Here is an 11,459-nt window from a genome sequence, read left to right as displayed (position 1 = left end):
CCCGCGGTGACAGCCCCAGCGCTCCGCCCCATCCCGGGCCTCGCCCCCTTCACCACCAGCCCCGCCCCCGCCCTTCTGACCACACCCCTATCCACATGACCACGCCCCTTCCCGCCCCTGCTCCCTCGGCCCCGCCTGGCCCCGCCCCCTAGCGGCCGCGCCGGCGCCGTGGGCCCCCGCCCTCCCCGCCTGCCGGAGCCGCAGCGCCAGGGCCGGGCCGGGGCCGGGACCGGGGCGAGGGCAGGGCCTGGCGCGGCGCCGGGCAGTGCGGCTGCATGAGGTTGATGCTGCTGTGCTGCACCTGGAGGGACGAGCCTATGGGAGAGGACGAAGGTGCGTGACCCCCCCGCCCCGCCGCCGGGCCCCCCTCGACTGACTCAGCGCTTCCGCCACCACTGGGGTCCCGCGACCCTCCCCCGGCTCACCCGCACTCCCCAGCCTGCCTGCAAACCCCCCGCATCCTTCCTGCACCCCTGCATCCCCACCGCATTCCTCCTGCACCCCCACATCCTCCCCTGCACCCCCCATCCAGCCAGCATCCCACCTGCACCCCCACATCCCCCCCTGCACCCCTCATCCAGCCCACATTACCCCCTGCATCTCCTGTTGCACCCCTCTTCCAGCCTGCATTGCGCTTGTAACCCCACATTCCCCCCGCATCCCTCCTGCAGCCCCACATTCCGTGCTGCACCCCTCATCCAGTCCACATGCCTCCCTGCACCCCTTTGCCAGCCTGCATCCCCTCTGCAGCCCCAAATCTCCTCCTGCATGCCCTATCCACTCTGCATCCCTCCATATCTTTCCCTGCACCCCCATCCAATGTACACCCCTGCCTGCACCCCCATTCCCTGCAGCAACTCCACATTTCCCTTTGTACCCCCATCCAGCCTGCACACCCCTCTGCACCCCAACATCCCCCCTGCACCCCTATCCAGCCTGCATCCCTGCCTGCACCCCACAAACACCCCCGCCCCCCTGCACCCCACAAACAACCTGCATCCCCCCTGTACCTGAACATTGCTGCTTGCACCCAACAAACACCCTGCACCTCCCTCCCTGCACCCCAATATCCCCCACACCCCCTGTCCCTCCTGTCTCCTTCCCTGCACCCCCATATGCCTCCTGTGCCTCCCATCCATTCTGTCCCCCCAGACCTCTCATCCCTCCTGCACCCCTAGGACCTCTGCACTCATCCTGCATCCCCCACCTTCCTCACTGCACCCGCATAATCCTCTGCTGCACCCCGTGTGCCCCTGCACCTCTTTCCATCCTGCAGTTCCTCATCTAACGCCTGTCCTGTACCCCCTGTGTCCCCCCAAACACCCTGCACCCCTCTGTGTCCCACGTGCACTCTCCATCCCCCAGTACCCATCCTGCACCTCCTGCATCCCCCAGTACCCATCCTGCACCTCCTGCATCCCCCAGTACCCATCCTGCATCCCTCTGTGTCCCCCCATGCACTCTCCATCCCCCAGCACCCATCCTGCACCCCCCTACATCCTCCAGCACCCATCCCACACCTCTCTGTGTCCCTCCATGCACTTTATGTCTAACTGCATCCGTCTTTACACCCTTCCATCCTGCACCACTTCATCCCCCCATACCCCTCCCTGCACCCATCCTGCACCCCTTCATCCCCCCTGCACCCTCTGTCCCCATCCTGCACCCCTTCACCCCTCCTGCACCCATCCTGCACCCCTTCACCCCTCCTGCACCCATCCTGCAGCCTTGCTGCATGCTCTGCCCCCTCCTGCACCCTATCATCCCTCCTGCACCCCACAGTGTGTGCCCCCCATCCAGCCCCTCCTGCATCCCTCAGCTGTGGGTGCCCAGGGACCCCTCCACCCCTGTGCCCCCCAAAATCTGTCCCTGCCATGTCCCCAGCCCCCTCATCACCCCTGCACCTCCCAACCTGCCCGTCCCCTGTGCTGGCTGAACCCCTGCAGCACCTCCATGGGACACCCAGGGTCCTCAGTGCCACCCCTGCCACCACCCTCGACCTCCCTGTGTCCCCCCGCCCTCATGGGCACCCAGCACCCCCTGGTGACATAGGCAGTGCCCTGGGTAACAGGGGCTCTGGAGGTGGCGTGGCACAATGCGAGCTGCAGTGGCAGTGCTGCACTGGGCCCCTGCCCTGTCCCCAACCCTGGGGACATCAATGCCATGACCTTGTCCCCATTATGGGATTGATGGGTGGGCGCCCAGGGGGGAAATTTGTCACCCTGGGCTGCGGGACTCAATCCTGGGGGATGTGCCTGGGTGATGCTTGCAGGGAGGATGAGTACAGCTAGCAAGGTGACAGCCCTGTCCCCCTTGTGTCCCCTCACTCCATGCAGGGACCGACCTGCCGGTGTGTGCGAGCTGCGGGCAGGGCATCTACGACGGGCAGTACCTGCAGGCGCTGAACGCTGACTGGCATGCCGACTGCTTCCGGTAGGGACACCAGGATGGCCCTGGGGACAATGGGATGCTCCGTGGAGACAGGGACCGCGGATCCCACTGGTCCAGCCGTGGACATGTGTGAGGCCATTGCACACACCCGGATGCTGGCAGGAGTGTGGCTGCGTGTCCTGGCACCCGTGGGCCTGCGAGGCAGTGGGGTGCAGGCAGCGCTCAACGGGTGACACTGAGCGCAGAGGGCTCCTCTGACATCCCCCGCTGTCCCTTCCGGGGCTGATGTCACAGTGTCACCCGGCCTCCTCCCTCCATTTCCTCTTTCGCTCGCACCCTCCCAACAGCTCCAGCTGTGGGAGCCCCAAGGAAGAGGAAAGTCGTGGGTCTGGGGGTGTGAGGGGTGGCTGGGACCTGGTGGGGAGGTCCCTGTGGGGCTGGGCTGCTGAGTGCGGCAGGGGACTGGGGTGGTGTCCCCCCCGTCCTGCGGAGGATGCTGGCGGCAGTGCTGAGGAACAGCCATGTCCTGAGCGCCGGAGCCAAGTGAGTGGGAGTGGGTTGGGTTGGGCCGGACCCCCGGGGCGCTTTGCCTGTGTCCTGTGTGTCCCCCTGCTCTGCTCCCTGTGTCCCCAGGCTGCTGGATCCGACCCCCCCGCGGTAGCCCGGGCTCCAGCAGCCGTGGGCCTCGGCCGGTCACGCGTGGGAGGAGGAGGATGAGGATGCGGTGGCCCGTGGGGGGGGGCGGGATTTAAGGGGGCGGGGCCGCGCGGCCGCCCCTCATTGGCCACGGCCGCCCCCCCGCCCACCCCCGCAAACCCCGTGGAGGCTTCGTGCTGGCTCTGGGGCGGGGGAGTCCTCGGGTGGTGACGTCATGGGGTGGGGAAATTCCGCGCCGTGACGTCACGGCTGGTTGGGATTCCACCTGCGTGCGGTGCCTGCCCCCGGCTGGGGTTGGGGGGGTGACTGCGGCAATTCCCGTGCCCTCCCCCACAGCACCCCCCTGCACCATCCCACCCCCACCCCCCCTGCAGCCCCTTGCATCCCCAGAGCAACCCCCCCTTGCAGGCCCTGCACCCCCAGAGTACCCCCTGCATCCCCAGAGCAACCCCCTTTGTAGCCCCTGCACCCCCAGAGCACCCCCACAACCTGCTGCGTGCCCCATTGCACAGCACCCTCTGCACCTGCCTGTACACGCCAAAATTCACAGCCCCCTCTGCATCCCTGGGTGCACTCTCCCATTGCACAGCCCCCTGCACCCCATCTCACAGTCCCACAGGAGCTCCCCGCACCCCCTGCACCCCGTTTGCAGCACCCAGGGTGTTGCACCCCAAGGCTGGCATGTCCAGGACCAGGGTGACACATCCCTCCATGTGTTGTCTGTGGTCAGGGTGACACATCCATGACCAGGGTGGCACATCGCTCTATGTGTCTGTGCCAGGTGGCATGTCTGTGACCAGTCTGGCATGTCCTTCCATGTGTCCATGAGCAGGGTGGCATATCCATGCAGGGCTGGCACATCCCTCCCCATGCCTGTCCCTGCCTTGTGTCCCCTGCCTTGTCTACCCCAGTGTCCCCACACCACCCACTGCCACCCTGGGGTTGGTGACACACAGACGTGGTGTCCTTGCAGCAGGGTGGGAAACAGGGGAAGCAGTTTGGTTGGAGAACTGTAGGGTTAATGGTCACTGGGTGCTCCCTGGGGTGACAATGAGGACAAGGTGATGATGAAGTCATGGTAACAAGAGGGTCCTCGTCCCCTGGCGCAGGTGCTGCGAGTGCGGGGCTTCCCTGTCCCACCAGTACTACGAGAAGGATGGGCACCTGTACTGCAAGCGGGATTACTGGGCACGATTTGGGGAGCTCTGCCACGGCTGCTCCGAGCAGATCACCAAGGGATTGGTCATGGTGAGTGCCGAGAGGGGACATGGAGCCCTGACCCACAGCTGGGCCCCCTGGAAAGGGGGCGAGGTGGGGAGGGGCTGCAGAGCCCCAGCCAGGTTGGGCTCTGGGGGTGGCAGTGATGTCCTCTGTGTTTTAGGGGGACCCTGAGGGGTGTGTCCCCCTGTGTTGGGGCTGGGTGATGCACTGGGGAGGCTCAGGGTGGTGGGGAGATGTCCCTGCAGCTGTCCCCAGCCTGGTGGCCTGACTGTCCCTGCCACACACCATGGCTCAGCCTTGCCCTTGCTTTGGCCCTGGTGCACCCGTGGCTGCCCCGGACACCTGGGTCCCCAGGGCTGATGGCATCTGCCCGCAGGTGGCCGGGGAGCAGAAGTACCACCCCGAGTGCTTCAGTTGCCTCAACTGCCACACGTTCATCGGTGACGGGGACACCTACGCGCTGGTGGAGCGCTCCAAGCTCTACTGGTACGTCCCAGCCTGGGTGGGATGCGGGAGGGACACCACACGTCCCCTGTCACCCCCCACCCACCCTTGTCCTCTCGTTCCCGCAGCGGGCACTGCTATTACCAGATGGTGGTGACACCAGTCATCGAGCAGATCCTGCCGGAGTCGCCGGCGTCCCGCATCCCGCACACTGTCACCCTCGTCTCCATCCCCGCGTGCTCCGACGGCAAACGCGGCTTCTCCGTTTCCATCGACCAGGGCTGTGGCTCCGAGCACCCCCGCACTGTCCGCGTCCGCGAGTATGACTGTCCCCTCTGCCACTGTCCCCTCCCTGAGGCTGGGGACATCCCGTGCCCCTTGTGGAGATCCACCCCATGGAAACTTCTTGGACTGGGGCTGGTGTGTCCCCATTAGCTGGGGGGTGGCAGAGGGGACCACGGTGGCATGTCCACAGCTGCTGGAGTTTTTTGTGGGGACTGTGCTGGCATGTCCCCAGCCATCAGGGTGACTTGGGGGTGACATGTTAATGTTGTCCTGTCTGCCAGGGTGGGCTGTGGGGACAGGGCCGGTGTGTCCCCATGCTTGGGATGGCTCCTGGGGACTGTGCCAGCATGTCCCTGTCCAGGACATGCTGGAGTTGTTTGTGGGGACCATGCTTGTGTGTCCCCAGCTAGCAGAGGTGACCTGTGGGGAGCATGCCTGCCTGTCCCCAACTAGCAGGGGTGACCTGTGGGGACCAAGTCTACGAGTCCCCAACACAGAGGGGTGACTCGTGGGTACCATGACTGCGTGTCCCCATCAAGCAAAGATAGTTTGCATGTCCCCGTCCAACGAGGGCAGCTTGCCTGCCTGTCCGCGGCTAGAAGGTGACATGTGGGCAGCTTGCATGGTCCGGGTGACCTGTGGGCGGTATGTCCCCGCATTGCAGGGGTGACTCTTGGGTACCATGACAGCACATCCCCATCTGGCAGAGGTGACTCACAGGGGACACGACAGCCTGTTCCCATTGGCTGGGGGGGTGGCTCGTGGGCAGTGTCCCAGCACATCCCCACCCGTGACGGTGTCGGGAGGACACACTGAGCCCCTGCTGTCTGCAGGGTGGATCCCAACTGCATCAGCCCTGACATGAAGAACTCCATCCACGTGGGCGACCGCATTCTGGAGATCAACGGCACCCCCATCGGCCACGTCCCCCTGGATGAGGTACAACCCCTCCGTGCTGTCCCCCAAAACACCCTCATGCCCCCCCTCCCCTAGAACTCCCCTGCCATCCTTTTCTGCCCCCCCAGATTGACCTGCTGATCCAGGAGACCAGCCGCCTGCTCCAGCTGACCATTGAACATGACCCCCACGAGCCCCTCGCCCGCGAGTCGGGGTTCGCCTGCAGCCCCCTCCCCGCCCCGTACACACCCCTGCGTTCCCCAGCACCCCTGCCCTGTGGGGAGCCCAGCCCCACGCGCCAGCGTGCCGTCACGTAAGGCCACCAGCTCGCCCGCCTCTCCCATTTCGGGGGTCCCTCCTTGGGGTTGACCCCCTGTCTGTCTGTCTGTCCCGCAGGAGGAGCTGCAGCACGGACAAGTCTCCGGGCTCCGGCTCACTGGGGTCACCCGCATCCCAGCGCAAGGACATCGGGCGTTCCGAGTCCTTGCGCGTCGTCTCCCGCGCCCATCGCATCTTCCGTCCTTCCGACCTGATCCACGGCGAGGTGCTGGGCAAGGGCTGCTTCGGCCAGGCCATCAAGGTGAGGCTGGGTGGCCACAAGTGTCACGAGTGTGAGGGTCTTGGCTTGTGTGTCATCTCCCCTGGGGTGTCCCCAGAGGGGGTGGCTCAGCCCCTGCCCTCCCTGCCAGGTGACACATCGGGAGACAGGCGAGGTGATGGTCATGAAGGAGCTGATCCGCTTCGACGAGGAGACGCAGAGGACCTTCCTCAAAGAGGCAAGTGTCCGCCTTTGATCCCCCTGGGTTGGGGAGGGATACGAGGGATGGGGGTGTCCCATCCTGTCCCCTCCCAGCATGGAGTGCTGGGTGCACACAGTGGGGGTGTCCCTGCCTGTTCCATGAGGGACGCTTCACCTGGGGATGGAGTCTGTGTGGGTGGGTACCTGGGGGTGTCACGGGCACCGGGGTCCTGCAGGTGAAGGTGATGCGCTGCCTGGAGCACCCCAACGTGCTGAAGTTTATTGGGGTACTGTACAAGGAGAAAAGACTCAACTTCATCACGGAGTACATCAAGGGGGGCACCTTGAGGGGCCTCATCAAGACCATGGTGAGTGCTGGGGGATAGGTTGGACCCCCCCAACCACGCCATAGCCCTGGTGGGGCTGGGGGACCCCTCTCCTCTCTCCTCTTCTCTGGTAAACCCCCCTCCTGCCCCCAGGACAGCCACTACCCCTGGAGCCAGCGGGTCAGCTTTGCCAAGGACATCGCTGCTGGCATGGTGGGTGTCACCAGGGGATGGGTGGGTGGAATGGGTGCTGATGGGTGAGGGGCCACAGGGTGGGGGTGCTCCCCCAGCTCTCATTCATCCTTCCTCCAGGCCTACCTCCACTCCATGAACATCATCCACCGCGACCTCAACTCTCACAACTGCCTGGTGCGGGAGGTGAGTCCCACCTCGGCGGTGTTCTCCCGTGAGCTGGGTGGGGGTCTGAGCCCCCTGTGTGGCTCCCCCCGTCCCTCATCCCTCTCCATCCGCCCAGAACAAGAGCGTGGTGGTGGCTGATTTTGGACTGGCTCGGCTGATGGTGGACGAGAAGAACCAACCCGAACATCTCAAGAACCTGAAGAAACCGGACCGCAAGAAGCGCTACACAGTGGTGGGGAACCCGTACTGGATGGCCCCTGAGATGATCAATGGTGAGTCTGGCCACGGTGCTGGGAGAAAGGATGTGACCAACCAGGGCTTTGCCCCCAAGCAGGGGACACTTGGTGGGGCAGGGACAGGACGTGTCATGTGGCCTGACCCATCTCTCTGTGCAGGGAGGAGCTACGATGAGAAGGTGGACATCTTCTCCTTCGGTATTGTCCTGTGTGAGGCAAGTACTCTTGGAGTTAGGGTGTTGCCTTGGGGTTGGGGTCTCTGGTTGGGGTCTCCTCTTGGGTCAAATTCTTCCATTGGGGTTGGGGTGTCCCCTTGGTGTCTCCAGCTGGGGTCTCCCCTTGGAGTTGCCACATCTCTGGTTGGGGTCTTATCCTTGGGGTTGAGTTCTTCCTTGGGTTTGGAGTGTCCCCTTCGGGCTGGGGTCTCAAGTTGGGGTGTCCCCTTGGGGTTAGCATCTCCAGCTGGGGTCTCCCCTTGAGACTGAGTTCTTCACTTGAGGTTGGGGTCTCCAGATCTCTGATTAGGGTCTTTCCCTTGGGGTTGAGTTCTTCGCTTGGGTTTGAGATATCCCCTTGGGGTTGGGGTCTCCCATTTGAGTCTCCCCTTGGGGTTGGGGTCCCTCCTTGGGGCTGAGTCCCCTCCTCCCTCCCACTGTCCCCTCAGATCATTGGCCGGGTGAGCGCTGACCCCGACTATCTGCCCCGCACCACCGACTTTGGCCTCAACGTCAGGGGCTTCCTGGACCGTTACTACCCCCCCGCCTGTCCCCCCAGCTTCTTCCCCATCGCCGTCTGCTGCTGCGACCTGGACCCCGAGAAGCGGTGAGTGGTTGGGACTCTGGGGCTGTTGGCGGGAGGGTGGGATAGGGCCAGCGAAGCTGCCACATGTCCCCACTTGTCCCTCAGGCCGTCCTTCAGCAAGCTGGAGCAGTGGCTGGAGACCCTCCGCATGCACCTGGAGATCCACCTGCCTCTCAGCTCCCAGCTGGAGCAGCTGGACCGAGCCTTTGGGGAGACACACCGGCGGAGCGAGGGCGGGCTTCCCGCACCCCCGCCCCGATAGAGCCCCCCCACCTGCACCGCACCTCTGAAGCTGTGGGAGAAGGAGCTGCACCCACCACCAGCATCTCCTCTGGCTGCCACCACCCCCCGGGGCTGGATCCCGGGGGCTCCCTGGATGAGCCCCCCAACCCTGTCACCTGTGCACGGGCTGCCTGTGCCGCTGCCCGTGCTGCTGCCTGCACCGCTGCCCACGCGGCCCCAGGAGCTGGCTCTCCCCAGGGCTGTACTGCCCATGCCGTAGCTCTTTCCCCGGATGAGCCCCACCAGCCTCACCGTGGGGACTGTCCCTGTGTCCCCATGTCCCCCCCACCCTGGCTCAGCTTCGCCTTTGCACGCCCGGGGGCTGCGCGGCCACCTCCTCCCGAGCCCCGGGGGCTCCCCCCATCCAGAGCCGCAGCCTCGCGGCGGTGCCTTGGCTTTCCCTGAACTTGCACTGCGACACAGGAGGGACCCCCTGTTCCTTTAGGGGGGTACACAGCCCATGGACCCCCCTGGGGAGCGCAGGTCCCAGGGCAGCTTCGTAGCGATGTCTTTGTCCTTGGCCTGTCCCTCTCACGCTGCTCCTGCTGGCACCCTGGGCTTGGGGGGCTGCCAGCACCCCTGGCTGAGCGAGGGCTCCATGAGGGGGGGACACCCCTTTGGCGTGGGGACAGGCACATAGCGGTCCCCGCCACCCCCACGTCCATGCTGCCCGTGCTCATCCACGACCACGCATCCCCAGGATGGTCCAGAGAGACGCGGGGGATGCGGCTTGTCTGGTCCCCTTGACCTGGGGTGGTTTTGAGGAGGGGGTTGCGCCAAGCGGTGCTTTTCATGCTCTTTATTCAGGTTCATTTTTTTCTGTAAGATATTTAAAGAGAAGAGTTTGTATTATTTTTTCATACGACGTAGCGTTTGCCATTTGTCACTGCCTCGGTTCTGCTTTCCCAAAGGGATGAAACTGTGAAGCCGCTCTCCGCGCGCACTCGTGCCCGGGAAGTTCAAGGCCATGTCCTCTCCGGAGGCGGGAAGGGAGCTCAAACTGTGATGTACCCCGAGCTGTGAGTCAATAAATCCTTCCCTGCTCGCTGCCCGGCCTGCTTGGGAATCGCTCGCCTCCCCCCGGGGGCGCTGGGAGCTCTTGGGGAAACTGAGGCAGAAGGCACTGGACCCTCCACTTGTGGCTGCTGGCACCATGCTTGGTGGCGTCTCCCTGGCTGGGTCACCCCCATGATGGCAGCACTGTTATCCCCCTTCATGCCGTTCCCACCCCATCATGGGTGTCCCCCCAGCCCTGAGGCTGATGCCACCCCTGGCCTGGGTCCCCAGGACCTCAGGCCGTGTGTCCCCTCCCTGCCTGGCTGTGCCCACTGTCACCCCACGCCGTGACAGAGCCCACGGTGGTGACAGGCTCATGACTGTGGGTGCCATGGAGCAGCTTTGCCTTCAAAGGAAAACAAGCCCCAGGGGACAGCAAGGTGGCCCATGCCCCACACTGTGGTGACCCGTGACTGTCTTGTGCTGTCCCTCTGTCACCTTCCTAAACCAAACTGAGGTCCCAAAGGTGGGGGATCTCCATCCTCAGAGGGGTTTGAGCTTTGACTAGAGAAAAAACAGACCCCAAGGAGCTTACTGAGGGTGGAGTGACAGGGGGATGTCCCCAGGGATGCTGCAGCTGGACGAGGAGGGGAGGGGACAGCGCAGCCTGAAGGGTCCCAGGATCCAGGCTGGACCCCCCCATCAGGAAAACCTCCTGGTTTATTGCTCTAGAGATGTTCAGCCTCAGCATGGGAGGGATGGGGGGTTGGTGAGGTGACGGCAGCTCTGTCCCCCGCTGAGGTGGCTCCTTTGTCTGACTGCCTGTCCCCCATCACCCCAGCAAAGGGACAGGGCGAACACCCTGCCAGCGTCACTGCGCTGTCATGGCGCCCTTGGTGACATCGCACAGCACTGGTTCTTTGCTCCGGGAGCGGGACAACCATCACTGCCCAGGAACATCGGGGCAGCAGGGGACCTGCTGAGGCCACCCGCCCTGGGAACCACCATGGTCCCCAACCCCATGTCACCACGGGAGAGCAGGACCCCAGGGCACCCCCAGCCCGGCAGCGGCAACCCCCTATCCCCCCGTGGCGCCTTGTCCAACTGGATGGAGCTGCGGGGCAAGATGTGCATGGTGCAGCCGGTGTCATCAGACCACTTGCTGGTGACACTACAGAACAGCTTTGGCACTGGGGGGGTGGAGGGCCAGGGCACAGCCAGCAGCCGGTCACAGCAGGGACAGAGTGGTGCCAGCTCGGGCACCCCCAGAACCAGCACCTCATCCCAGCCCAAGCCATCTGCCAGGAGCCCCCTGTCACCGGGCAAGGAGGTGGCCCCAGCACAGCCCCAGTGGCCCCACAACATGGCTGGCGCCCACCCAAAGCCACCCCCTGGGGGGCCCAAATCCAACCATCGGCGTGTGCAGTACTTGTACACCCCCCAACCCCCGCAGCGCCCCCCTGCCCAGCTCGATGCTAGTGTGACAGGCTCAGTGTCCCCGTTCCTGTCACCTGACTCTCCCCCTCAGTCGTCACCTCCCTGGAGGGAGAAAAGCACCCAGAACCGAGCCACTGAGAGCTGGCACCGTGCCACACGTCTCCCCAAGGGTGCCCCATCTGAGGGACCCCCCAGGGCCAGCCCCGGCAGGGCTCGGCCCAAGCTCATCAGCTCGCTGTGGTGGCCCAAGCAGCAGGCAGAGAGCCAGGTGTCCCCATGTCCCACGTCTCCACTGGCAGGCCAGCAGCCAAATGCCACCAAGGTGGTGGCCAAAGGCACCAGTGGCTCTGGTAAGGACATGGCCAAGCCAGTGCTGCCGCACAGGGC

General features: G+C 64.7%; 1 protein-coding gene across 3 annotated transcripts; it reads left to right on the top strand.

Annotated features, from left to right (window-relative positions):
• The first annotated feature begins 159 nt into the window (after nt 1-159).
• On the top strand, nt 160-9,688 carry LIMK1 (LIM domain kinase 1). 3 transcript variants are annotated; one of them, XM_065037234.1, is made up of 16 exons: nt 160-333; nt 2,337-2,433; nt 4,158-4,296; nt 4,646-4,755; nt 4,842-5,033; nt 5,832-5,937; nt 6,024-6,208; nt 6,292-6,475; nt 6,585-6,671; nt 6,871-7,002; nt 7,114-7,173; nt 7,273-7,338; nt 7,436-7,592; nt 7,716-7,771; nt 8,221-8,378; nt 9,551-9,688. In XM_065037234.1, the coding sequence occupies exons 1-16, from the start codon at nt 276-278 to the stop codon at nt 9,660-9,662; spliced, it is 1,899 nt and encodes a 632-aa protein (XP_064893306.1). In that variant the 5' UTR covers nt 160-275; the 3' UTR covers nt 9,663-9,688. The 3 variants fall into 3 exon arrangements, with proteins under 3 accessions (XP_064893306.1, XP_064893305.1, XP_064893307.1); XM_065037233.1 differs by having other exon boundaries at nt 8,463-9,688; XM_065037235.1 differs by lacking the exons at nt 160-333; nt 2,337-2,433 and adding an exon at nt 2,773-2,934 and having other exon boundaries at nt 8,463-9,688.
• Nucleotides 9,689-11,459: the final 1,771 nt, after the last annotated feature.

The sequence above is a fragment of the Columba livia genome, chromosome 20, assembly GCF_036013475.1.
Source record: "Columba livia isolate bColLiv1 breed racing homer chromosome 20, bColLiv1.pat.W.v2, whole genome shotgun sequence".
Lineage (NCBI taxonomy): Eukaryota > Metazoa > Chordata > Aves > Columbiformes > Columbidae > Columba > Columba livia.
This window is presented reverse-complemented; position numbering and strand designations above follow the sequence as displayed.